Genomic DNA, 25,748 nt, shown 5'->3' on the forward strand with positions numbered 1-25,748 from the left:
TGCAGCTCCGGTCAGCCTCCTGCCCACAACGCTGTCACAAATCCACAGGCTGCTGCCAAAAAACCCCAGCCAAGCCCACTCCTTCCCTCCTCCATCAGTGTTCACCGTGCACAGTCCCAAAGGGGCAACTCACCCCCTGGACTCAGCGCTGCCTGGCACCCTGCGCGGGGACGGGCACGGAACCGGCACAAACCCCTTTCTCTCACGCCTCACCTCACGGCTGCCCCAAAACAGGGCAGAAACCAGGAAAGCGTCACCAAAACAGCCGGGGGAAATAGGAGATTTTTGTCTCAGACTCTCCAGCGGTGCCAATCGCCTGCCCTGACTGATACCCATGCGGGTGGGCACTGAGTCACACCCGGCACGGACCTGACCCACCATCGGCAGGAGAAGTCACGCCTGGCAAGGCCACCCAACCTGCCTGGTCACCCACCCGGGTGCCACCAGCCCTCGCGCTGCAGCTGGACCAGCCGCACTCTCAGCCACAGTTTACAGCATTAGAGAGAATTAGGGAGAATGTGAAAATATTTTGCAGAGGTTGGGCTGGAAACGTCCTTCTGCTGCAAAGCCTGGCTTCTCAGGGCCGTAACGCGGCGCCCCCCCAAAGGGGGACTCTCATAACCAAAACAATTTCAGAGCGCCTCACTTGGCTGTGCTCTCCTAGCTCTAATCCTGGGTTTGAGCCCCGCTCAGAATCAAATATTGGGTTTCCACTTTATAGATCCTTTTTTTTTCAGTGGAACAAGATCGTAGCTTTTACCCTTCAAACACCACGAGGTGTTAGATCTTAAGCCTCTCCCTGACTGGGCTGAGCATCGCTCACCCCAAGACAGACATTTAGGGGAGCAAAGAAAAGGATTTACAGCCAAGATGACTTCTTTTCCATGGCAGCTATTAGGCAGGACACGAGACCAAAGCACTGGAGTAGCTTCAACGGAGCAATTCAGGAGACGCAGTGGAAGGTGCGGAGCCACCAACACGACCCGCGGTGCATCCTGCAGCCCACCCTGGGCACCTCCTCAGGTCTTGACTTTTGCCCCACTCAGCATTTTGCGAATACACTCGTTTTGTTTCTTTATAACGTTTTCCCAGCCCCCCCCCCCCCGCCCCGAGACAGCAGCTCTGTGGCACTGGGGACGAGTTGCTGCACCGAAAGGTGGCACAGCCCTTCTTGGGGACAGGCTGGCGCCTGCTGTGAGATCAGAAGAGAGGCCATGGGAGCCCAAAAGCCCCAGCAGAAGCTGGCCCGGCAGCCTCCCGTTGCAGCCCTGCAATCAAGCAGCTAATTCTTGTCCTTCCAAGCTCAGTGTCAGTGACACCCCCTCCTCCATCACCTGGAGGTCTGCACCGCTCTTGGCTCTGCTCAGCCATTCTCCCAGATTGCCGCTTGCTCCAGCAGGGAGGTTACTGCCCCCCCCCCCACAAAGCACTTGGGTCTCCCCAGGGAATAGACCAGTGAGTCCCCGTAACATCCATCCCAACGCCCAGGCTGGGGCCATGGGGCAAGTCTCAGCTCTCTGCTCAGCGTTGGGTCTGCGGTGCCAACTCGGGAACACTGTGGTGGCGCGGTCAGCAAGTGGTTCGCGCCTCCTTTCTGCCTCTTGGAGAAGGGTGAACAGCTCATTCCTTTCCACCACAAAGCCCTGCTCTTTACACTGAGCCTGCCAGCGCTTTGGAAACTGCTTTAGGGCAGATGCTTCCAGTTTGGGGGGGCTGCTCCCCAAGAAGCTGGGAGCCGGTGCCCAGATGCAGAAGGCGGGTTTCCTGACACAGCGATGCTTTTAAGGCCCCTTCCTGGCAGTCAGTGGGTCCTGAATCTCAAATGCAACCGCCGCAAGCCCAAAAGATGAGGCAGGGTCATCTCGGCCACAGCACACCAGCCCCAAGCGCTGCAGTAAGCAGCAACAAATTTAACAACTCTCTTCAGCTTACGGGCGTCCCAAACCCACCCCTTCCGACCGAGGCAGGACTGCACCAGGCTCTCGTGGCATCACCCTCCTTCGGGGCTCGGCCGTGGCCGGCAAAAAGATGACAGAGGCAATTCTGCCTGCGCAGAGCCGGGTCCTGGATCCGACAGCCCACAGATCTGCAGGCGTCAGCCCGAAAACTGTCGCTTTGCAGCTGCAATGTAAGAAGCCGCTGCAGGCAGAGGAGGCACCCGTTCAGCGCGAGGCAGTGACCTTCTAGGGAGGCTCCTGGCACGCTCTGGGGTAAAGCCCATCGCTCACCTTGTGCGGCAAAACCAGAGCACTCTCTCCCTACCCTGCGGGAAGCTGGAGAGGGTCTGGGGAAGGATGACCAAAGCACCGCCAGCACAGAAGCGTTTGCTCAGAGAGCTCCATCCCTCCCGTCCGCCTGCCCCCATGCCCAACCAAGGATGGGGAGAGTGTGCCAGGGCTCTTGCCAGCCCCTTTAGGGGAATTCTGGATTTTCTTCCCCTGTCCTGCCACAATATCATGGGGTTAGAGGCCGGTGTTGGGCACCGTGGCTGATGGAAAACGCTGAAGGTCAAACCCATGAAGGTCAGACTTTTGTAGGTCAGTCCTGAGATGGAGCAGGAAGCTCAATCTAGCATAGTCCACCCTCCCTCTCCTGACAGCATCCTGCCCAAGCTCCACCCAGGAAAACGGGGCTGCAACGGGGAGAGCTTCCTCTTCGTACCCCCAACGCCAAAGTTTTGCCAGGCTGACCTCGATTCGAGAATAAAAATCCTCTTCCTTCCCACCCCCAATGCCAGCAGAAGCTACCAGATGGTCAGAGAGAGCTAAGCAGGAGCAGGGACCAAATCAACAGGTCTCTGCCAACACACAGGGCGCAGATGCGCGTAGATGCGCAGAGAGGCAGGGACATCAGACCCAAAAGGCAGGGATACCCCCCCCCCCCCGTGCATCTCATCCCTGGAAGCACACGCACACCTCGAAAGAGGAGCCCTGCTCTGGTGTCCTCCTCCCTCCCGCTCCTCTGGTGCTCTCTTCTCCCCGTAGCTGACAACAGGCACCGTCACCTCTGTCATCTCTCCCCATTTTGGTAATTCTTGGGGGGGGGGGGGGGGGGGGGGGGGCAGAATTCCCTTTGCGAGCTCCTTTCCAGCACAAGCTGGGGGCCATCGCACAGGGTACCCCTTTGAGATCAAACCCCCTCTGCCGAACAGAACGAGGGTGCAGACTAACAGCCAGGGCTGCTGGCTGCTCCCAGCCGTGCCTGCTCCGCTTCGCCGCCTGCCTCGGGATTAACAGCAATTAAAAACAGAGACATTAAACCCATCCAGGCGACGCGAAGGGCGAACAAACCCCACTGCCCGTGCAGATGGGAGAGGAAACGCAGCTGGAAACCCGATCGAAACCGTTCAGGGAGGCGTACGGGCTTCCCTGCCAAGGCTGGAAGGTTTTTTCCTGGGGTTGCTGCTTCCCCTCCTCCCTCCCAGCCGCCCTGTTTCCGGCACATGGCCGACTCCGCTTCTCCTTCCTCGGGGCCGATCTGCCTCCAGAGCCCTTCTGCAGCACCAAACCCCCGTCTCCATCCCCGGGGTTGCTGCCTCCACCTCGCTCAAGCCTGGTGGCAGTTGGCAGCGGCCAGCCCAGCTCGGATCAGGCAAGCGCAGCACATCCCACAAAGGCAGCGGAGGCGACCGCAGGTACGTGGAGGCAGCAGGCAGGCAGGCAGGCAGCAAACAGCAGGCAGGGAGCAGGCAGGGAGCAGGCAGGGAGGCACCCACGCGTTTGCAGAAATGCCTTCTCTGTCTGCCTGACCTTGGGAGCAGAAGAGGGGAGCTGGGGTGGGAAGGGAACCGCTCGGGACCAACCATCCTCACTGCGCTCGTTGTTTTGGGTTCGAAACAAACCCTCTTGCCTCTTAACAGGGAGAGCGGCGCGGGTACGCGCTCCCGAGCCGGCATGGAAACCCCCGGCCTCCAACCCAGGGAGCTGCGAGGAGGTGGGCACTCACCTTGAGCAGGTAGATCTGCGCCTCTGTTTCGCTCTGTCACCCCGAGTGCGAACGTCACCCGTCTGCCCGCCGGTGCCCAGGGACCCCCGGCAGCTCTGCCCCCCTCGCCAGCCCGCGCGGAGGGAAGCGGCAGCCCTTACCTTCCGTCCTGCAGCCCTGCACGGGTCACACCTTGGGAGCTGGCTCTTCCGCAGAGAGGAGGGAGGGAGGAAGGCAGAAGGGGTGGGAGGAATTTGGGAGTTTCCCACAATGCACCTCTGCAGACTGCATGAAGATGGAGAGCGGGAGGGGCGGGGGGGGGGGAAGAGGCAGCGCTCCAATCCAGAGGGAAGGGCTGGGGCTTTGGGGTGGGGGAATGACACAGGATGGCGAGGCGGGGGGCTGGCAGGGCGGTTAGGGCAGGCCAGCTGTGTCTCCACATCCCTGGGTACCTGGGGCTGAGCCCTGGCTCGGAGATTCGGGGCTGTCCCTGCAGCGCAGAGCCCCCCCCCCCCCCCCCCCGCTCACTTCGCTCCAAAGCCTGCCGGGGTCTGCAGCGATTGCAGAGAATAGAGCCACAAAGGGGGGGGGGGGGGGGAAAGATGCTGGGGAGGGGGTCAACCTGATGAATTGGGATGCTTGTGCGTAGACAAGAGAAAAAAAAGGAATATGGGGCTCCCCCAACAAGGATAAAGGATCTCTGAGTGCGACGATCCCCCAGCAGCGAGTCAGGGGCTGCAGCTTGCCTTCCCGAGGAGCAGCTCTGCACCATGGAAGCTGAAAAGCTGCGCCTTGGGGTAGCTGAGTGCCAGCTCTGCTCCCCTTCTCCCCAGACCCTCCCTTGCCCCAGCAGGCCGGGGTCTGACTCCTGCAAGGGACTGCGGGCAGCCCGAGGTCGGCTCGGAGCCGGGCACGCAGCCCAGGCCCCGCTGCGGAGCGCTCAGGCACCCAGCCCGGCTGTGCCAGACACGCCGCCTCCTCCTTCGCCGCACGTTGGTTCAAAGCAAACAGCCCTCCTTGTCACAGCCTCCCCTCCTCCAGCCAGGCACAGCTCTCAAATTCACACCACTCGGGTCAAACCTTGCTTCTATCCCAAACTGCAGCCAGGTCCTGAGCTCTTTTGGCCTGATTGTCTCAGGAAATAAGGGCTGTGTGACGCTTGCCCACCTTCCCCCATAGTTACTTCGCACCCACTGACCAGCTTCGTAAAGAAGACGCAGACACAGTAAGGAGATTATACTCAGAAATCCACAAGGAACAACCTTTGCCAGCTCAGCCACTCACAGAATAATTCACTTTACATCTGTGGCCACTGTTCTTTTTCTCCCTCCCATACACAGCAGACAAGCAACAGCTCAGCCTCATAGCCTGTGCAGTAGGGCAGAAACTCCAGAGAGAAAAATCAGCGTTTTTCTTCCCTGACCCTCTCTGGCTCTGCCAAACAGCCCGCAAGAGCCAAGCTGGTGTCTCTCGCTTATGCCAACGTGCCAAAAAATACTCAGGCTGCTTAAATTCCGCTGCAGAGAAGAATTCTGCCCGAGTTTGAAGGAAACTGCAGAAAACACAGGGGCTGGATGTGGGAACCCAAATCTCCCAGGAAGGGCCGTGCTCCAAGGGGCTAGTTTCGGCTGCAGCTACCACCACTCCCTCGGAGCAGGGAAGAGCAAGGTTACCTTGAGGTAGCCCTTGGCTTCAGGAGCTGCTGGGCTCCGATGCGCTGGCACGGAGAGGATCAGCTGTGGCCGACGCTGATGTCCCCTCTGCCGCCTGTCTGGTCCCACGCTCGGCCGCACCAGCCCTCCCCGCTCTTTCAGGGACTTGTGCCAGGCACAGCCGGCACCGTTCAGCTGCTTCCCCTCTGTAACGCCTCCCAAACCTGCCCATCGATCGGCAGCAGCGGAGAGAGGCGAAGGTTCTGCAAAGCTTGTGAAAAAGCTGTGATTTAAGGCAGGAGAGACACCCAAACCGCGGCTCCCGGGAGCTGGGCGCAAAAGCCTTCTTGCCAAACCTTCTCGCCACTTCGACATGAGGCAGAAACACCCTGGGCCTCTGCGCCCGCCCTCAACACGGCAGGAGGAGGGACGGAGCCTCCCGTGGGTGGAAATTGCCGGCTCCAGTCCCCAGAGCCTGGATGAACTGAGGCCAGGGGGTTCCGGCTGCGATTTCCTTCGGTTCACACATGCTGCCTCCGCCTGAGGAGATAAACAGCCCCACACGATGCATTCCTATGCCTTGGATTTTTTGGAATTCGTATTCTGTGCCTCAGATTTTGAATTTCAAACCTATTTTTACCAAAGGAAAGGAGCTGTAAAACCAATAGCCTACATACACACACACACATTGCAGAGAGAAGCAGCCAGGAAAGCAGCACCAGAGCTCGGGAGCCCTCAGAAACCCCCTGGCACCGAGCCCCGGGGAGGGTCCCCTGCGGCAAGTGGGTCACATCGCCCCTGGCACGGCACAGGGCAGAGCCGAGCGCCGGCACAGCGAGCAGCGATTCAGCTCAAGTCACAGCAAGGTGAAAACAGCTTCTTCAAGGTCAGGTGGAGAGGGGGAACCTTTAGCAACGGGGCTGCTGGTTTTTTCCTCCTCCCTCCCGCCTCGCAGCACGCCCCAGGAGGAGTTAGCAGGGATGGGAACAGCCCTGGCTCCTGGGGAGCCCCCTGCAAACCCTGCTCCGGGGGGGGAGCTTGGTGGCAGCAGCATCCTTGGGAGGGGACATGGTGTGCCCTGCACTTTCGGAGAGAAACGGCTGATCCCGGACTTGATCCATGTGCTGCGAGCAGGAGGGACGGGATGACGGCAGGCTCCGAGCGGGGAAACTGAGCTGGATGGACACAGCTCAGCCCACGGTGCCGCAGAGCCGAGCTCGTTTGGGGGTCTGTGAACCCCTGAATGGACATTGTTTGGGTTGAACCCTCTCCCCTTCAGCTCTGCCCAGCCCCTGGCAGAGCCCGCTGGCCTCCCTTGCAGCAGGAGCCGCCCAGCAGGGACCCCACGAGCCTCGCCACAGGGGCTGCACCCTTTGCCATTGGCAGATGTTGTCAATAGGGAGCCTCTTTTTCCCCCTTCCTCCTTAAACTCCCCATAAAACATCCTAAAACATGCCTTAAAACATCCTTTCCCAGCATCCCCCAAGGGCAGCTTCACTAGACACATCCCCCTGAAGCGTTTTCTTCTCCGTCGTGCCTGGGGGACACCAGCCCCGCACGAGCTGCGGGCGCTCGCCAGCCTCGGCTGCAAAATCCCCACGTGCCTCAACCCCAGTGCCCCAGTCCCTGCCTCCTCCTCAGCACGGCTTTACCCCGCTCCTAACCAAGGCGCAGGTACCCTGTTCAGAACCTGGAGGGTGAAGAGCCGGAGAGCAGCTCACGGCATGGGCCCCTGGGCATCAGAAACCCCCGAGGGAACCCCTCGCCTTTCCTAGAGCCCCACTTGCAACCCACCCGTGGCTGGAGAGGGAGGAAAAGGCAACACAGCAGCAAAAACCTGCGGCCATCGGGGCAGCAGCCGTCTCTCCTAACCTCTGTGGTTCCAGGGAAGCGGGATGAAGGACGTTCCTCACGGCGGAGCGGTTTGCCACGGCAGCCAAGGGGGGTTTGCGGTTGCTGCAGCAGCCGAAGCGCTGCCCAGCTTAGCACCCTGCACAGAAACCCCTTGCAGTGAAAATACGAGCCCCCTTGCCCCCGAGGGGCCACCAACAGCCCCAAAGCCCTGACCAGCCTCATCTGTGGCCTCCCCAAGCGCTGCCGTGGGCCCCTGGGCTCTATTTAAGCTCAGCCCTGGGCACACAGTCTCTGCTGGAGTGGTGCTGGGGGTGGGGAGCGTGTCTCCAGCTCTGTCCCCCGCAGGAGCTTCAGCTCAGGGCTGCAGGCAGCTCGCCTCTCCGTTGAGCCCCTCGGAGATACGGACGTGGCTCTGGGATGGACCTCGCACCCGTGCAGTAGATAGTCCTTCTCTAGTCCTAGTCTGGACTCTAGGAAGGATCCCAGGTCTGGGTTGTCACCTTGTTTCGGGTCCTCGGCCCTGCCCTGTGGCTTTGTTCCTAGTCCTGCCTCTGGCTCCGGGTGCCCCCCAGGTCTGGTGCATCCCCCCACCCTGTTCCAGCGCTGCCCACCCAGTGCAGACCCTGCGCCTCACCCAGCGGAGGCTTCTCCGACGCTCTCCTCCTGGCAACGCCGAGCTTATTTATGGTATTGTCAGCTTTCACCCATAGTTCACATAATAATTAGCAATAATAATTACTTAGAAGCATTCTAGCTCTACAGTATATGGTAACAATCATAATTAGTAACATTTTGCAAAACTGCAAATGCCATTAACCGCACAGCAGGGAGCGTTAAGAGGACAGAGCAGCATTTCTACAAGTCTCCATCCTTTAAAAGTTTCCAAGTACCTCCCCATAACCTGACAGCGATGGGATATTTTCCCCTCCCCATATAATTTCCAGTTACCCAATACATTTGCCTTTAGCATGAGCAAGATTATGCTTGTTATATTTATATTATGTTATATATATGCTTAACACACAATTCTTTCAGCCTTTAACTAACCCAGTATTGCTAGGGCTTAATTTTCCGCCCATCTCAAACACTTTTTCCCTTTCTTGTTTGATTTCCTCCCCTACCCCCTTTGCAAATCCCTCCTGACTTTCCACGGTGGCTTAAGGGGCTGTTACAGGGTTCAGGGTCCCTCACCAGGTCTAGCTCCTTCCCGGTGAACTGTTGTCCCACCAGGCTGAGCCTGCAAGAGAAGAAACCCGCCAAGGTCACGAGGCTGTTAAAATTTCGGAGCGTTTTTGCAATGCTTTAACTGTGAGTCCCCAGCCTGGGCGGATCCAGACCTCAGGAGCTGTAACTCTCCAGGCTCTCTTGGGAGCTGTACCGGTTTTTATTCTTGCCTCCCAAGTCACTACTATTGCTTTAAGTTGTTAGACCAAGCTCAGCAAGACCACCACAGGGCATAGGTTAGATATTTAGTCGTGAAAAATCCCGGTGCAGGAATTACTGGCTACTCTGGTTAGACTGAAAGGAAACAAAGCTCCAGATGGGCAAACTCTGACAGCCGAGGCCCGAGGAGCTGCCCTAACACACAGCTCCCGCCCTGCAGAGAGCTCTTCCCGCCTCCCGTGGTCGTCTTCAGGAGTCCAGCAAAGATGCTGCAGACCTTCCCGTGGCTCGAGACGGCAGCAGTTGATCTCTTGGCTTATTAAACCGTTTCTCAGCAGTGTTTTCAGGCTTCCCACGTACTCTGCTGTGCTTTACACAGATTTTCTTCCCATTGTCTTTCCGACCTGTCCTTTTTTTTTTTTCCTTACTTTCTTACCATCTTTTCTTACCTCCTCGTGGGCACCTTTGGCCAGCAGGGAGGTGGCAGAGGCGCAGGAGCATCACCGTGTCCTGCTGCTGCTCCCCTCGGCCGCGGGATCACTCCTTCCAGCAACCCCCATCTTTCCTTCCCATCCCCTTTCATCAGATCTCCTAAATCCTTTAACGCTCTCCAGAGCCCTGAACATCCTTGACCCATTTTTCCCCCCCGATGCACCACCCCTGCTATTGCCGCTTCCCAAACATCCCCTGCTCCTCCGCTCCGGTGTCCACCCCCCTCACCGCTGAAAGCCACAGCTCCTGCTTGCCCCACGTTAAATTTCCCCCTTTCCTCCTGAAAACCCAGGGCACGGTTACTGCCATCGCCCCGTTTCATCTGACTTCACGTCCTCGGCGAGAGGGGCCTGTCCTGGTCCCTCAGAGCACGTCAGAGCACGGGCTGGTGGAGCACAAGCCCTGAGCATCGAGCTCTTTCGTTTCCATCCGACCCAAAGCCTGAAGACATCTCCAGAAGCGCCACACTCCAACCCCCAACGGGGCTTTGGTTTTGCAGTCTCGCAGGCCCCGGGACAGCCGTTACACTGGGACAGCGGCTCTTGTTCCCAGCTCCTCCTTCCTTTCCCCAGCTCCTTTCTGTCCCTTCTCCGTCACCCTGATAATCCTCTTCCTCTGACAGCTCCCAGCCTAATTCCCCGTTTCCCGCAGCTATTTTTAATTTCTCTATCCTGCTCAGCTTTTGCCAGCACCTAAATTTAGCTTCATGTTGCCCGTGATGGGGCGCCCTTGGAGGTCTCCCTTGCTCCAGGGCGAAAGCTGCGGCAGGCAGCCATCCCCGCGGGAAACTGCGGCTTCCCTCCGATTTCCTGGATTTACGGGAAACTGAAGGTGGCTGGATCTGCTCCCGGAGTGCTGCGGGATGGTACTTGTCTCCTAAAGACACAGGAGACTGGAAATGAGGAGGAGAAGAGCGATAGCAGGGATAAGCAGTCCCAAAGAGGGTGGAGGAGAAAGCTCCGAGGCTTTTCTTACCCAGACGAGCCTGATAAAAGGCCTGGGGACCCCGAGCAAAGCGCGGTTACTCTGGAAGGGTCGGAAATCCAGGGGCTCCGCGGTTTTTCAGTCAAACCGGTTTTTCAGTCAAATCTGTTGTTAGGAGGAAGGTGAGCTGCCAGCACCGGGGAGGCGAGAGGCAGGAGAGGGGCTGCAGCACCCGCGAGCGTCGGCGCGCTCTCCGAAAGCTGCCTTTTCTCCCCCAAAACCTCATCTTCCTGGCGGGGCTTATTGCCGGGAGGCCTCGAGGGATGGAATTGCCCATCCGGGTGGTTTTCATGGAGGCCGGCTGGCGAGCGGCCCCGCGGCGGGGCAGGAGGAAGGGTGTGCCGGATGTCGGGTTGCCGTTGAGAAGCGAAACCCTGCCCGGGGGCAGGACGGGGATTTCGGGCAGCGGCTGAGCCTTTCCGGCAGGGCCCCGCCATCCCGCCGCCCGGGCGGTGCGGTGAGTGCATGGCGGCACGGCCGGCCACGCCGCGCCGAGGGGGACCGGGCTGTCCCTGGGGTGACCCTGCTGCAGCGCCCAGTCTGGTTACAGGCCCCCAGGATGGTGTTGGGGGTGTTTTTCTGTCTCTCCTGGGCCCCATCCCCGGGGGGGGGACATCCCTACGGTGCCGGATCCTGCAGCGCCCACAGCCCTTGTGACCTTGCCACGCTGGCATGACTGTCCCCAGCCCTCCCCCAGCGCAGGAAGAACGGGGCTGTAGGGGACAAACTCAGTGCCCGGCTCCAAAACTTCTTGCCGTGGCGTAGCCATGATTTCTAACCGTTGACATTTTCAGGTGACACCCGGTGATGGCAGGGGAAAAGCACGCGCTAGCCGTCCTCTTACGAGCACTGCAAGGTCTCACACCTAAAGACTTCCAGGAGTTTAAGACGAAGTTATCGGAGGTTCCCGTGGCAGGAGGATGGAATATCCCCAAGGATTCGCTGGCGAAGGCCGCCCACCCGTGCGCGCTTGCCAGGTGCATGGGCGAGAACTGCGGCGGAGACGCCGCGATGGACGTAGCGATCGGGTTGTTCGAAGAGATGAACCAGAGAGACCTGGCTGAGAAACTCCTGCATGAGAAGGTGGAAGGTAGGAGACCAGTGTACATTTTGCTTTTCTTTGTCTTTTTCTTTTCCTCCCCTCCCTTGAGTGATCCTGGAGACGGGCAGAGGTTGGTAAGAGCAGTTTTTGGCTTCCCAGGGAGCCTGGGAAGATGAAGGTGTCCCGCTGTGATCTGATTCGCCTGGGGGCTGTAGCCACCTCTCTTCTTGCTGTCCCCACTTGCTGCCGGGCTCCCTCTTCTCCTGGGGAAGGGCCTTCAGCTCTCAGCACCGCCTGGCAGAGCCTTTCCTCCTGGGATGGGGACTCAGGGCGTCTCTGCAGAGCTCACGTTTGGTGACGCTTTGGAGCCGGGGACATCCCCGAGGGGAGCCCAGGGACGGCGCCTTTGGCCCCAGGGGCACGAGCAGAGGGGGCAGAGGCTGCAGGTGGCCCCAGGCAGTTGCATTTGCTTCCAGGAGGGGTGAGGATCTCAGGGTGGTTAAAAGAGGGGTTGATGGCTCGGGATGATGGGGGGACCCGGCAGAGGAGAAGGACCCCCCGCAACTGAGCAGAAGCCCTAAATTCTCGCAGGTGATGTCCTTATTGCTTCTGCCAGGTGTAGGAAAGCCCTGAAAGGAGCGTCCCGTTGGTGTGGGGAGCGCGGTGGGGCTGGTTAGGAGCAACTCGGGAACCCGGCTGCGCTCGGGACTGACTCCACTTCTCACCGGTGCAGAGTACAGGCGGAAATACAGAGAGCACGTGGTGCGGGGGTTCCTCCGGTACAAGGAAGCCAACTCCTGCCTCGGGGAGAACCTGTCCGTCAGCAGCCGCTACACCGCCCTGACCATCGCCAGGAAGCCTGGGAGCAAGCATGGAGGCGGGCGGGAAGCCGTGGGGGGCGGCCACGGACGTGCCAACACCAGCGACGGCCCAGCCCCCATCACCGTCACCGCGCAGACGCTGTTCGAAGCCGACGAAGACGGGCAGACGCCGCGGGTCGTGGTGCTGGTGGGGGCCCCGGGGATGGGGAAGACGATGACGGTCAGGAAGGTGATGGTGGAGTGGGCGGAAGGGACCCTCTACACGCAGTTTGACTACATCTTCTGCATGGACTGTAAAGATATCGCCTTTACCAAGGAAGCGAGCGTGGCAGACCTGGTGTCAAAGTGCTGCCCTCACAGGGAAATGCCGGCTGGGAAGATCCTGGATGACCAGAAGAAGATCCTGTTCATTTTTGATGGCTTTGAGGCCCTGGGATTTTCCTTGGTTCTGCCCGAAGACGAGCTGAGCTCTGACCCCAGGGAAGTGAAGCCGCTGGAAACCACCCTGGTGAGCTTGTTGAAGAAGACTGTTCTCCCCGAGTCCTCCTTGCTCATCACCACGAGGCCGACGGCTCTTCAAAGCCTGGGGCGGTGCCTGGAGGGGGAGTATTATGCAGAAATACTGGGATTTTCAGCAGCCATGAGGGAGGAATATTTCCACAGGTATTTTGAGAACGACAATAAAGCCGACGTGGCCTTCAGGTTCGCCAGAGGCGACAAGATCCTCTACAGCTTGTGCATCATCCCCGTCATGAGCTGGACCGTCTGCACCATCCTTGAACAGGAGCTTTACAAGAAGAAAACCCTCGCCGAGTGCTCTAAAGCCACCACGCGGATGAGCTTGTTTTACCTCTCCTGGTTAGCGAAGCGCAGGGGCAGGGACAACCCACAGGACCTCCAGCGGTTCCTGCACAAGCTTTGCTCCTTGGCTGCCGACGGCATCTGGAAGCACAAGATCCTCTTTGAGGAGAAGGAAATCAAGGACCGTGGCTTGGACCAGCCAGACCTTCTCCCCCTCTTCCTCAACGAGAAGATCTCAAAGAAAGGCGTAGACCACGAGAACATCTACAGCTTCACCCACCTGCACCTCCAGGAGTTTTTTGCAGCCATGTTTTACGTTCTGGAGGACAAGGAGGAAACGGTCAGCGGCTCGGGGGCTCCTGCAAAGGATGTAAATATGTTGCTAGAAAGCTATAGCGAGTCCAGGAAGGATTTGCACTTGGTGGTGCGGTTCCTGTTTGGCCTGGTAGGCCAAAAATCGATAGAGTGCGCGGACGAAATCGGGTGCAGAATTTCACCGCGAGCCAGGGAAGACATGCTGCGGTGGCTTCGGAGGAGGCACGGAGGCATCTCCCAGCCCAGCCAAGCGCTGAAGGCTTCAGAGTTGGACACTTTCCACTTTTTGTTCGAGATGAACGAGAAGAGCTTTGCTCAAAGCGCGTTGGGTCGTTTCACTGACCTAGACTTGCGGGACATCAAGCTGACCCTGTACGACCAAACGGCTCTTTCCTTCTGCGTCAGGCAGTGGGCTGGGCTGGGCTGCGTCACCCTCCGGGGATGCTCCTTCGACCAGCAGGATCTCCGGGAGGAGCTGCCCGCGTCAGTGCCTCAGTAAGTCCTGCCCCTCTCTGCTCTAGCGACCCACCCCCAAAAAAAAACCCAAAAAACCACAAAGTTTTCTCCTTTTCCACCCCAAAGGACAATTTTCAAGGCAAACTGGTTCCTTCCACCCAAACACTTGTCCTTTCCCCGGGGGTTTTGTTCCTCAGCAGAGGATTTTACTTCTTGGGGAGAACAAGGACCCCGCAGGCTCCTCCATCTGCTGCACGCGGTGGGGTTGATGGAGGTGATGGAGCCTCTCGGCTCCGCTTCCCCAGCCTGAACAGCCCCACCTGTGCCCGGCCGGCGGCCTGGCTTCACAGCCCCTTGTGCAAAAGGGGGAGAAAGCGAGGGCTGAAATTCTGAGGGAACCTCGAGCTTTGCTTGAGAGAAGGCGACTCCAGCAGCAGCTCGGGTCACCCTTGGCATCTCCAGAGCCACGGAGGTCCCTCCCGAGGGAAACTCATGGGGGGGGGGGGGGGGGAATTGTTTACCGGCGTCGAAGCCAAGCGCTCCCGGTGAGAGCTGCCCGTGCCCCTCGGGGCTCTGTCCTCCTGCAGCGCCGGTGCCTCGGGAGCCGTCGGACATCCCCGTCCCCCGGCTGAGCGGTGGCGGGAGGAGCCGCACTCACCCATCCACCCGCTCTGCCAGGCGCTGCAGCACCCGGGCAGCGACCTGCGGGTGCTCCGGTAAGAGCCCCGGGGTGGGTGTGGTCCCTCCGTGCTGATTGGCCAGGGAGTGGGTGGGTGTGGTCCCTCTGTGCTGATTGCCCATGGTTGGGTGTGGTCCCTGCGTGCTGATTGGATGGGAGGGTGTGGTCCCTTCACGCTGATTGGCTGGTTGATGGGAGGGTGTGGTTCCTCCGTGATGATTGGCTGGGGGGGAGGAGGGTGTGGTCCCTTCACGCTGGTTGGCTGTGGGGTGGGTGGGGTGTGTGCCTTGTGTGACGATTGGCCAGTTGGTGGGAGGGTGTGGTCCCTCCGTGCTGATTGGCTGTGCTAATGACAGGTGTGGTCCCTCCGTGCTGATTGGCTGTGCTAACGATGGTGGTGGGGCCTCCGTGGTAGTGGGGCAGGGGCCGAGGTGGGCAGCGGGAGCCCCTGTGACGAGCCCATCGGTTCTCTGCGCCTCTCCCCGCAGGCTGCAGTGGTGCGGGCTGTCGGAGAGCTGCTGCGCCGAGCTGGCGGCGCTGCTGGCCCAACACCCCCGCCTGGCCCGGCTGGAGCTGGGCGACGGCACACTTGGCGACGCCGGCGTGCGCCTGCTCTGCCAGGGGCTGCGGCACCCCGGCTGCCGCCTGCGCGCCCTGCGGTGAGTGACCCCGACCCCCCTGGGCATCTCCCCGGTGGCCAAACCCGCGGGGAGGAGCGGGGCACTGGGGAGGGACCCCAAGAGAGTCCCTCAACGCCAGCATCGTCCCTCTGTCCCACTCTGCCGGGGCGAGTCTCTCGAAAGCACCAGGGTGGGGACCGTCACCGTGGTGGGGTGGCACCGGGGGGGCCCTCGGGCAGGCTCTGAGGGTCTTTCCCCGCGGCTGCCCGGCAGGCTGTGGTACTCCCGCCTCACCAGCGCTTGCTGCGAGGACCTGGCCGCCGCGCTGGGCACCAGCCCGCGCCTGGAGGAGCTGGATTTGTCCTTCAGCGAGGGGTTACGCGACGCCGGCGTGAAGCTGCTGTGCGAGGGGCTCCAGCGGCGCGCCTGCCCGCTGCGGACGCTGCGGTAAGGGGGTGGCGGGGGACCGGCCCGGCATCCCCTCCTTCCCACCCGCAGCGGGTCACCAACCCTGTGTCCCTCCGTGCCTTGGTGCCGCAGGCTGGGGAGCTGCCGGCTGACGGGCGCCTGCTGCCGGGCCCTGGCCGCTCGGCTGCTGGAGAGCCCTCACCTCACCTGCCTGGACCTGAGCGACAACGAGCTGGGAGCCGACGGCGTCCTGCAGCTCTGCCAGCAGCTCCGGCATCCCGCCTGCCCGCTGCGGGCCCTGGGGTAAGGTGCCTGGCACGACCCCTTTCCATCCCCCTGCATCGCCACGCCGGCACCCCGGGGTCGGAGGGAGGGGGATCCCAGCATCCCCGGGGGGCAGGAGGGTGGAGGGTGGGGTTTTAGAGCTTTTTCTCCTTTTCATCCTCTCTTGAGACTCACCACGGCGGGGTTGAGCGAGGAAGCGCTGCAGGAGCTGGCCGCCCTGCGGGCACTGAAGCCCGACCTGAAGATCGGGCACCTCCTGGAGCCGCAGGACGCGCCGCAGGCGGGGGCCATGGCCCGGCTGCCCTTCCACCGCGGCGTCTTGCCGGGGGGCAGGAAGGCGCTCCCCTCCTTCCCGAGAGATCCTGGCACCAACCGGAGCCGTTTCGAGCCCAATTCTGGGTGCTGCTGATGGAGGGGAGCGGGGGGGAACCCCCCCCCTGGGTTGGAGGCTGCCCCACGCGTGGGGGCACAGGGGAGGGGGTCCTGCCTGCGTCTGCTGCGGGTCGGGGCAGAGCCGCTCGTGGTCCTTCCCTCGCCCATTTTCCCATGTGTGTCGGTGGGAATAGTTGGGGGGGGGGGTCGCTGGTGCCAAATAAAGGCCCCAGGGCCAGTCCCAGGGAGCCCCCTGTGCTCTTCCTCATCCTCCCCGCGGTCCCCAGGGATGTGTCTGTGGGGCCAGCTCCTGCCCCACGTCCCCGAGCGATGGCTGATGTGCCCCAGGAGCGAGGTGCCAGCCCTGGAAGTGAGTCTCCAGCCAGTTTGGGGTTTTAATAGGAAAAAAAATTAAAAAAAGATAAATTCACAGTGAAATAATTAAAAAAAAAATAATAAAAATCCCTGCGGCGTCGCTCATGGGAGGGACACAGGAGCTGTTTTGCTGCGGTCCTGGGCAGGGAAAGGTGACCTCTGTGGCCAGGGCCACCCCTTCTTGGGGACAGAGCCCCACCACCCTGCAGTGTGTCCCCAGGGACGCCGCGGTGTGGCCCGGCCACCCTCACAGCGACGTCCCTGGGGTGCTGATGCCAGCATCGTCATAGTCTGTGTCCCCCAGGGGCTGTGCCAGGGGGTCCCTTGCGGCTCCTGGGGGACTTGGGGGGCGTGAGCTCCCACCTTAGGGGACAGCAAAGGCCGGTGCCTTAGGGGGGGGGGGCATGCTGCTTCGTGTCCCTCCTGCCAGACCCTGGCTGGGGTCTTGCCGCAGCCCCCGTGGATTTGCTGCCTGCTCTCTGCCCGCCACCGCAGCCAGGTGGCTCTCCAGGGGACAGGGCGGCCGTGGCCCCTTCTTACCTGGGGGGGGGCCACAGCCCCAGCTCCTCCGTGCCACCCCCTCCGAGATGTCCCCAGGGCCGGGAGCGGGGGACTCTTCTGGCACAGCCGCGACATCGTCATAGCCATCCGGGGGGCCGTGCTGGCCGGGGGAGTCTGGGACAGGCACGGGAGTGAACCGGAGGCCGTGGCAGGGGTCTGGCTGTGCCACCCCCCTCCGGCCACACCACCACGGATGTCCTGGTGGCACCGGAGCTGCAAGCTCCCAGCCAGAGCCGCCGCAGGGATTAACCAGCAGGGAAAGGTGACGGGAGCTGAGCTGGGCTCGCCTGGGTGAGGGGCACCCGTGTCCCCTCGTCTCCCCAGCGCCTGGACGTGTCCCCTCTCCCCAGGGGTCCCCGCCAGGTTCCCGCCCCCGTGCCCCTACCTGGGGCCGCCTTGGGGTCGCCCTCCTCCGCGCTGTCCCCACTGTAATACGGCAGCTTCGTCCCCGACCCCTCCGACAGGGAGCCTGGCGGGGGGTGGGCAGGGGCGTTGGGGGTGGCCGGAGCTGGCACCACGGGGCCACGGTGGGAACACGCCACGGGGACGAGCCGGTGCTGCACCACCAGGACCCGGTGCTGCGGTGGAGCCGTGGGGCCAGAACCCCCTCCCCTTCAGGGAGAGCCACCGGGCACGGGGGGGCTGCACCGACCTGAGCGACTCGGCACCTCCTGGTAGTCCGGCATCGGGGTGTAGTCCAGCTCCTCGTAGATGGCGTCAGAGACGGCGTCCTCGGCTCTGCCGGGGCCTGAAAAGACAGGCAGCACTCACCCGGGGCCGTGGGGACTGCGGGTGGCACCGGGGTCACCCACTGCCCCCCTTCTGAGCCGCCCTGGGGCGGGGGAGCCCTGGCACCCCCAAAGCGGCTCTGCCCCGGCACCCACCCACCGGGACCCACCTCGGCGCCGCACCCGGCACGCCAGCACGGCCAGGGCGCCCAGGGCCAGGCACAGCAGCGTCCCCAGGACCACGCACAGGACCGTGGGCACCAACGTGGTGGTGCTGCCGGGGTCACCTGCGGGGACATGGCCAGGCGGTGTGAGGAGGGGGACCCCAGCCAGCCCGGCGCGGGGGGCTGCCGGCACGGGCAGAGCTACCTGCGCAAGCGGCACCGTCCGGGCAGCGACTCTCCAGGGACGGGGTGGGCGTCCCGCTCGTGCCGTCACCGTCCTCCTCACACTCGACGTAGGCATCCCCGCCGGGGCTGCAGGCCTGCAGGCGCCACGGTGCCGAGCGGCATCGCCAGAGCGAGCGGGCGCCCTCCTCGCAGCCCACCCAGGCCAGCCAGGCGGGGGCCGGGTCCCCACCGCGGTCGGCCACCAGCGTGCCCTGGTCCCCGCAGCCCAGCTGCCGGCAGGCGGCGGTGGCGGTGGCGGCGCCGGTGCCGTTGGCGCACACGCGGCCCCACGTGCCGTTGTAGAACACCTCCAGGTGCCCCTTGCAGCGGCCGCCGCCGCCCGCCAGCCGCAGGGAGAGCTGCTCTGCAAGGGGGTGCGGGCGGGGGTCACGGCACGGCCGGGCCAGGCACCCCCCCGGGGGAGGGCACACGGTCCCCCTGCTCCCTGATCCGGGGGCGCACGGCACCGACCTGAGCAGACGGCACCCGCCCCGCCACCGCGCCGGCAGCCGTGCGGCGCCGAGGCCGGGCAGTCCCAGAGCGTCGCCTCCGTCCCGACGCAGCCACCAGCGCCTGGCCACAGCGGCCCCGTGCCGGCGCCGAAGCGAGCCGAGCCGGGCGCTGCCAGCGCCGCTCCGCAGCCCAGCTGGCGGCAGACGACGGTGGCATCCGGCGTGTCCCAGGTCTCCTGGCAGACGGTGCCCCAGGTGCCGTTGAGGTAGACCTCCACCCGCCCGGCGCAGCGCCCGGGGCCGCCCGACAGCCTCACCCGCCGGCTGCCTGCGGGCACAGAGCAGGGACCGGGCTGCGGCGGCCGCTCGGGGTGCCGGCACCCCCCGGCCTTTCCCAGGCCCCTCACCCGAGCAGACGACGGCCACCTCCTCGGGGCTGCCGGTCGGCGCGGCGGCTGCCGCCGAGGTGTTGCACCAGGCCAGGCTCTCCTCGGTGCCGGCACACCGCAGCCCCAGCAGCCCCGCGGTGCCCGAGCCTGGCACGGCGTAGACCTTCTCCGGCACGCCACAGCCCAGCTGCCGGCACACCACGCCGGCACCTCGGGCATCCCACAGCCCCGCCGGCACACGGGCCCAGGCCCCGGGGCTTGTGGCAACCTCCAGCCGCCCGTCGCACCGGCTCTCCCCCTCCACCAGCCGCAAGGGCTCGGCGATGCCTGCAAAACGGCCGGCGGGGCCGTAGCACCAGCGGCGTAAGGGCCCTGAGGGGATGGCAGAGCCCCGGCTCAACCCTCCCCTCGCCCCGAGATGGCCCTGCGTCCTCTGCTCTCCATTTTTGGGGTGTCCCAGAGGACCCTGAAGGCTTTTCCCGGGGAAGGGGTGGCGCCATACAGACCTGAGCAGTTGACGGCGGCGGCGTGGCCGGGGGGACAGGAGGGCTCCCCCAGCACCGCCACGGGGCACTCGCCTGGGTGCCGCTCGCTCCCGACGCAGCCGAAGGCGTCTCGCCGCAGCGACCCGCTCCCCGCGCCGAAGGAGCCTCCCGGGGGCACGGCGACGGCGGACCCGCAGCCGAGGTGGCGGCAGAGGACGTGGGCGTCGGGCAGGTCCCAGCCGGCGGCGCAGAGGGACCCCCACGTCCCCCCTGTCTCTGCCTCCACCCGCCCGGCGCAGCCCGAGCCGTTGGCCGCCAGCCGGAACCCCGTGTAGGCTGCGGCAGAAAGGACGTTGTGGGGGGGGGACACGACGGTGCGGGGACCCCCCCGACACCCCCCGGTGTCCCCGGCACTTACGGGAGCAGACGATGCTGGCACGGCCGGCGCAGCCCTGGCCGCGGGGCGGCCGCCGGGTGCAGGCGGTGAGGAGGGGCTCGGTGCCGGTGCACTCGAACCCCCCCTCCCAGAGCGGCCCCGTTCCCGCCTCAAACCGGCCGGTGCCGGAGACGGCCAAGGCCGTGCCGCAGCCCAGCTCCCGGCAGACCACCTGGGCGGCCTTGATGTCCACATCGTCCTCGCAGACGCCGGCCCAGGCTCGGCCCCGCCGCACCTCCAGCCGCCCGGCGCAGGCGGCATCGCCGCCGACCAACCGGGCAAACCCTGCCGGGAGAGGCACAGGGTGGGGGGGGGGGGTGGGGGTGTCAGTGGTGAGGGGTGCGCCGGGACCGGCACGTCCTCCCCACCGCCCGGCACCTACCTTGGCAGATGACGGATGTGTCGAAGTCGTGAGGGCCAGTGTAGGGTCCCCAGCCGCGGATCTCGCAGTCCCAGAGCAAGGCCTCGTCCCCACGGCAGTTGACCAGAGCCAGGCCAACAAAGCCGTCCCCTTTGCCAAAATGGCTGCCGGCGTGGTGGGCGCTGGCGGCCGAGCCGCAGCCCACCTGCTGGCACACCACCTCGGCGTCCTCTATGTTCCAGTCGTCGTCCGCTACCGAGCCCCAGTGGCCCTGCAGCTTCACCTCCACCCTCCCGGCGCAGGGACCGCCGCCGGCCACCAGCCTCAGCTCCACCGCCTCTGCACCGGGGCACCGGCACGGCCTCAGCCCTGCTGGGGGATGCGCCGGCACATGGCGCTTGTCCTGGCACGGCCGCCCCCCACCAGCACCACCCCCTCACCTGTGCAGGTCACCCCCAAGTCCATGTCGTGGCCGCAGAAGTGCTGTCCCCAGCCAAAATGGGGACAGTTCTCCAGCACCTCCTCGGCGCCCCGGCAGAAGAAAGGCTGGAGCCAGATCCGGCCGGTGCCTTGCCCAAACCGGGTGTAGGGGGATGCCTTGGCCGCCGTGCCGCAGCCCAGCTGCCGGCACACCACCGTGGCCCAACGGGCATCCCAGTCGAAGTCGTAGGCGCAGACGGAGCCCCACTCGCCCTCGTGCTTCACCTCCACCCGGCCGGCGCAGCGCCCGCCGCCGCCCACCAGCCGCAGCTCCGCGCTGCCTGCGGCAAGAAGGGTGCTGAGCCCGGCCCGGGGCTGGCTGGCGGGGGTCCCTGCCCCACGCCTGCCCCCCTGCCACAGGGCTCACCCCGGCACAGCTGCACACACAGGAGCAGCCCCAGCACCCTGACGGGCACCATCCTGCCGTCTCGGACCCCCCCTCCTCCCCGGCACGGGGTGGGTGATATACAGGCAGCGCCGCAGCCGGGAGCCAATGGAGGCGGCAGCACCTTTTGAGCCGTTATCAGGGGGGTGATCTCCCGGCTGGCGGGGCCCCGGCCTCCAATAACCTGCTCCGTGCCCAAATATGAGGCTCGGCTCCGCTTCTGGCGTCACACACCTCACCACGGTGGGTCGGCGCCCGGATGTCCCCGGCGGGGGGGAGCCAGCCCCCAACACCGGGGCATCTGCCACCAGCACGGGCTGCACGGACCCTTCCCACCCATCTGCTGCCAGATCCCAGCAGGGGCCCAGTCCCGATGGTGACAAGACTCACCCCAAAACCTACCAAACCCTCCGCGGGGCTGCCCTCACCACCGGCACGGGGCAAAGCCCGAAGACCCCAGCACGCCGTCACCTCTCCTTGGGGTGCTCCCCTCCCTGGGGTGCCTGGAGATCCAAGGCGGGGGGGGGGGGGGGGGGGGCACTGAGGTGGAAGCAGCCCCCCAGGCTCCCGGCGGCGTTTGCAGGTGGCGCGTCCCCCGGTCCCTCGCGGAGGCCGGCGGCACATGGCGGCGCTGCCTGCAGGTGTGCGCCCGCTCTCGCCGCGCGGTGCCGGCAGGAAGGCGGCGGTTTCCCTCCCAGGCGGGGACGCGGCGTCGGCACCGACCGCACACGCGGCTCCACGGCCACCTGCAGCGCTTCCCGGTAACGCCAGCACCTGCCCGCGGTGACACCGGGGAGGGGGGGGCACGGAGCCGACCCCACGCTGGCGGGGGGCACGTCCCACCTGGCTAAGCCAGGGCTGAGCACCACCGAAAACCGAGGGGCGCAGGAGGTGGAAGGGAGCGGGGGCTCCCTTGAGGGCCCGTGGCATCCAAGGACGAGGACGGGGCTGAGCCACCGGCAGCCGCAGGACCTGGGGGGGCTCCGCCGGCGCCAAGCAGTGCCGGTGGCCACAGCGCGGACAGGGCAGCGGGACACGAAGGAGGTGACGCAGCCGGAGGGTTCGCGGGAAAGGCACCAAAAGCACCGGAACGGCCCCAAATCGTGACAGCGGTGGCAGGGCCCGGCGCCATGCCGGAGGCCGGTGCGACCCTTCCCGGGACGTGGCTGAGCGCTACGGGAGGTTGTTATAATGGAATATTCCCCCCTCCCCCACCGCCGCGGCCCCGGTTTTGTCCCCTCAAGGCGCGACCGGGGCTCGAACCGGCGGCTCCACCGCCGGTGCTTGGGGCTGGCCCCGCCCACTGCCCGGAGCGCCCACCCACCCCGCGGCGCGCGCTCCCCGCCGGCAGGGGGCGCCGCGGCGCTTGAGCGCGTCTCTCCGGAAAGAGCCGATCGGCGGCGGAGGCGGCCGAGACGGTGCGGGGCGCGGCGCGGGGCGCGGGGCGCGGCGCGGCGCGGCGCGGGGCCGATGGCGCAGCAGGTCGAGCAGCTGCGGGCGGACGGCGTGCACAAGGAGGTGCTGCGGGAGGGCACCGGGCCGCTGCCCGATTTCCGCGACGGCACCAAGGTCAGGGCCGCGCCGCCGCCTCCGGGCCTTGGGCTGGAAGGGAGGCGGGAGGCCGAGAGGGGGGAGAGGCGGAAAACGGGATGGGCGGGGCGCGCATGCGCGGGCCCCCCCTTCCCCCCCCCCCGTCGCCATGGTGACGCCGCGGCCTACTTCTCCCGCCCTCAGGCAACTTTCCACTACCGGACGCTGCGGTGCGGGGATGAGGAGACGCCGCTGGACGACAGCCGGGCGCGGGGGAAGCCGATGGAGCTGATCGCCGGCAAGAAGTTCAAGCTGCCGGTGTGGGAGGCGGCGCTGAGGACCATGCGGCCGGGCGAGCGGGCCCGCTTCCGCTGCGACGCCAAGGTGGGGCGGGGCGGGGTGGGGCGGGGCGGGGCTAGAGGGGGAGGGCGGGGCTTGCTCTCGGGGGTGCTGGCGGGTGGGTTCGGGGGTGCGGGGGGGTGCTGGTTCGGGGGCGGGGTGTGCTAGTTCGGGGCGGGGTCTGCGCTCCCCAGGGGGCGGGGTGTGCTGGTTTGAGGGGGGGTCTTTACACCCCAGGAGGCGGGGTGTGCTGGTTTGAGGGGGGGTCTTTACACCCCAGGGGGCGGGGTGTGCTGGTTCGGGGGCGGGGTCTTTACACCCCAGGGGGCGGGGTGTGCTGGTTTGGGGGGAGGGTCTTTGCACCCCAGGGGGCGGGGTGTGCTGGTTTGGGGGCGGGGTCTGTGCGCCCCAGGGGGCGGGGTCTGTGCGCCCCAGGGGGTGGGGTCTGCACGCCCCAGGGGGCGGGGTGTGCTGGTTTGGGGGGGGGGGGTGTCTTTGCACCCCAGGGGGCAGGGTGTGCTGGTTTGGGGGGAGGGTCTTTGCACCCCAGGGGGCGGGGTGTGCTGGTTCGGGGGCGGGGTCTGTGCGCCCCAGGGGGTGGGGTCTGCACGCCCCAGGGGGCGGGGTGTGCTGGTTTGGGGGGGGGGGTCTTTGCACCCCAGGGGGCGGGGTGTGCTGGTTTGGGGGCGGGGTCTGTGCGCCCCAGGGGGCGGGGTGTGCTGGTTCGGGGGCGGGTCCCGCGCCACACCCACACATGGCGCAGCCCCTTCGTTGTGGCTCGGTGCCGGGGTACGATGCCAGGAGGGTCCCGGTCCCGGTCCCGGTCCCAGCCCAGCGCCGCCACCCCCCTGTGCCCCCCAGCACGTGGTGCTGTACCCGCTGGTGTCCAAGAGCCTGCGCAACATCGCGGCGGGGAAGGACCCGCTGGAGGGGCAGCGGCACTGCTGCAGCATCGCCCAGCTGCACGAGCACTACTCCCTGGGCTACCCGGACCTCGACGAGCTCCAGAAGAACCCCCAGCCCCTCATCTTCGACATTGAAGTGCTCAAGGTGAGGCACCCGCCGGTGCTGCCGTGGGGAGGGGAGCTTAGGGGTGGCTGCCTGCACCCCTGCCCCAGGCGGAGGCTGCGGGCAGGGGGCACTGGGGCTCAGCCCCTGCCTGGAGGCAGGCTCTGCTCTCACGCTGGGGTGCTGGCAGGTGGAGGCGCCCGGCTCCTACCAGCAGGACCCCTGGGCCATGACGGATGAGGAGAAGCTGCAGGCCGTACCCCTGATCCACAAGGAGGGCAACGAGCTGTACCGGCAGGGCAAGGTGCAGGAGGCCGCTGCCAAATACTACGATGCCATCGCCTGTCTCAAGAACCTGCAGATGAAGGTGGGGTTCCCCAGCCCCTCTTTAGAGGCCCCCCCCACATCCCTCCTGCTGTGCAGGGCTTGGGAGCTTCCCCCTCCTCTCCTCCTTCATCTCATCCTACAGGAGCAGCCCGGCTCTCCAGACTGGATCGAGCTCGACCAGAAGATCACACCCCTGCTGTTAAACTACTGCCAATGCAAGCTGCAGTGCGAGGAGTACTACGAGGTGCTGGATCACTGCTCCTCCATTCTCAACAAGTACGAGGGTAAGGAGCCACGGGCCAGCCCAGCCGGCTGCGGTGGGCGCCGACGGGGCGAGCGGGTGCCGGGGAGTCCCCACGCTCCCCCAGCCCAGCAGCTCTCTCTCCCCCCAGACAACGTCAAGGCCTATTTCAAGCGGGGGAAGGCCCACGCGGCGGTGTGGAACGTGGCGGAGGCGCAGGCTGACTTTGCCAAAGTGCTGGCCCTCGACCCCTCGCTGCGCCCCGTCGTCTCCAAGGAGCTGCGGAGCCTGGAAACGCGCCTGCGCGAGAAGGACGCCGAGGACAAGATCCGCTTCAAGGGCATCTTCTCCCAGTAGAGCCCGCAGCCGCAGGGGAGAGCCCCACGCTCTCCGAACAGGTTCTTTTAGATATTCCACATGTGGAATGTTCATGGATGTTTATTAATGTTTAATACAAATTTTACTTATTTGAAGTGGCCCGGGAGCTCGCCACGGCCCGGTGACACGGCAGTGCACTTCAGTTGCAGTGTTAAGCAGCGTATCGCAACCGCAGCCCACGGTTGAAGCGCGGCGCCTTGCCGGGCTCTAGCCTACGCTCATCGTCACGCTGGGAAGGGACGCACGGGGGGACACGAGCTCCAGCCCGCTGCTGCTCTGCTGAGTCCTTTTAGTCTTGTTGGATGGTTTTATACTTTCTGTTGGGCTGAGCCGCCGCGCCCCGGGGCTGGCCGAGCTGTTGACGGCCGCGGGGGGGGGCTGCGGTGCCAAGCCTTGGCCCCGGCTCTTACCCCTTCGTGCCTGTATTCCACGCCACGTCCTGCATCGTCACTTCTCAAGGCTGCTGCTATCATCCCGAGCTGGTGTTTCCTCTGTGCTACGTCATCATGGCAGCGTCGTAAATATTTTATATAGAATAACTGCTTGTTACCGCTATCTATATAAAACTCGGGTTGTGCAGATAAACAAAAGTAAAAGCTAAACAAAACCAGTCACAGGTACCTGGTCACTTAGAAAAAGGGCTGTTAGAGGTGAGTGAGGTAAAACAAAGTCGCAGGCAGGCCAGGAACAGGTCCCAGGGCAGGAGCCTGGCAAACCCTGGCCCTGGGGCTGGCAGACTCACGGCAAACCCGAGTCTTTACTTGCTGCGGTAAGAGCCCCCCCACACACACACCCC

At 64.5% G+C, this 25,748-nt stretch overlaps 3 protein-coding genes across 5 annotated transcripts; 2 read left to right on the forward strand and 1 right to left on the reverse strand.

The window, feature by feature from the left end:
* Positions 1-11,093: 11,093 nt before the first annotated feature.
* Positions 11,094-16,125, forward strand: LOC104350321 (NACHT, LRR and PYD domains-containing protein 12). Its single transcript, XM_086472366.1, has 7 exons — positions 11,094-11,379; positions 12,065-13,763; positions 14,312-14,440; positions 14,892-15,062; positions 15,297-15,470; positions 15,564-15,734; positions 15,885-16,125. Exons 1-7 carry the CDS (start codon positions 11,097-11,099, stop codon positions 16,123-16,125), a joined length of 2,868 nt encoding a protein of 955 aa, XP_086328492.1. The 5' UTR covers positions 11,094-11,096.
* Positions 16,126-16,710: 585 nt separating this feature from the next.
* LOC147414567 (scavenger receptor cysteine-rich type 1 protein M130-like) lies at positions 16,711-21,163 on the reverse strand. The gene is given in 13 exon segments (XM_086472367.1): positions 16,711-16,796; positions 17,004-17,138; positions 17,410-17,502; positions 17,686-17,772; positions 17,923-18,039; positions 18,110-18,505; positions 18,613-18,925; positions 18,927-19,314; positions 19,488-19,803; positions 19,886-20,188; positions 20,286-20,603; positions 20,705-21,025; positions 21,112-21,163. Coding segments are annotated over 13 exon segments (2,925 nt in total).
* A 1,436-nt stretch (positions 21,164-22,599) lies between these two features.
* Positions 22,600-25,304, forward strand: AIP (AHR interacting HSP90 co-chaperone). 3 transcript variants are annotated; one of them, XM_086472179.1, is made up of 6 exons: positions 22,600-22,749; positions 22,864-23,043; positions 23,860-24,048; positions 24,197-24,373; positions 24,476-24,617; positions 24,726-25,304. In XM_086472179.1, the coding sequence occupies exons 1-6, from the start codon at positions 22,600-22,602 to the stop codon at positions 24,929-24,931; spliced, it is 1,044 nt and encodes a 347-aa protein (XP_086328305.1). In that variant the 3' UTR covers positions 24,932-25,304. The 3 variants fall into 3 exon arrangements, with proteins under 3 accessions (XP_086328305.1, XP_086328306.1, XP_086328307.1); XM_086472180.1 differs by having other exon boundaries at positions 22,600-22,698; XM_086472181.1 differs by having other exon boundaries at positions 22,600-22,698; positions 24,476-24,609; positions 24,726-24,835.
* The last annotated feature ends 444 nt before the right edge of the window (positions 25,305-25,748 follow it).

This window comes from Leptosomus discolor, chromosome 12 (assembly GCF_034619465.1).
Source record: "Leptosomus discolor isolate bLepDis1 chromosome 12, bLepDis1.hap2, whole genome shotgun sequence".
NCBI classification, from domain to species: Eukaryota; Metazoa; Chordata; class Aves; order Leptosomiformes; family Leptosomidae; genus Leptosomus; species Leptosomus discolor.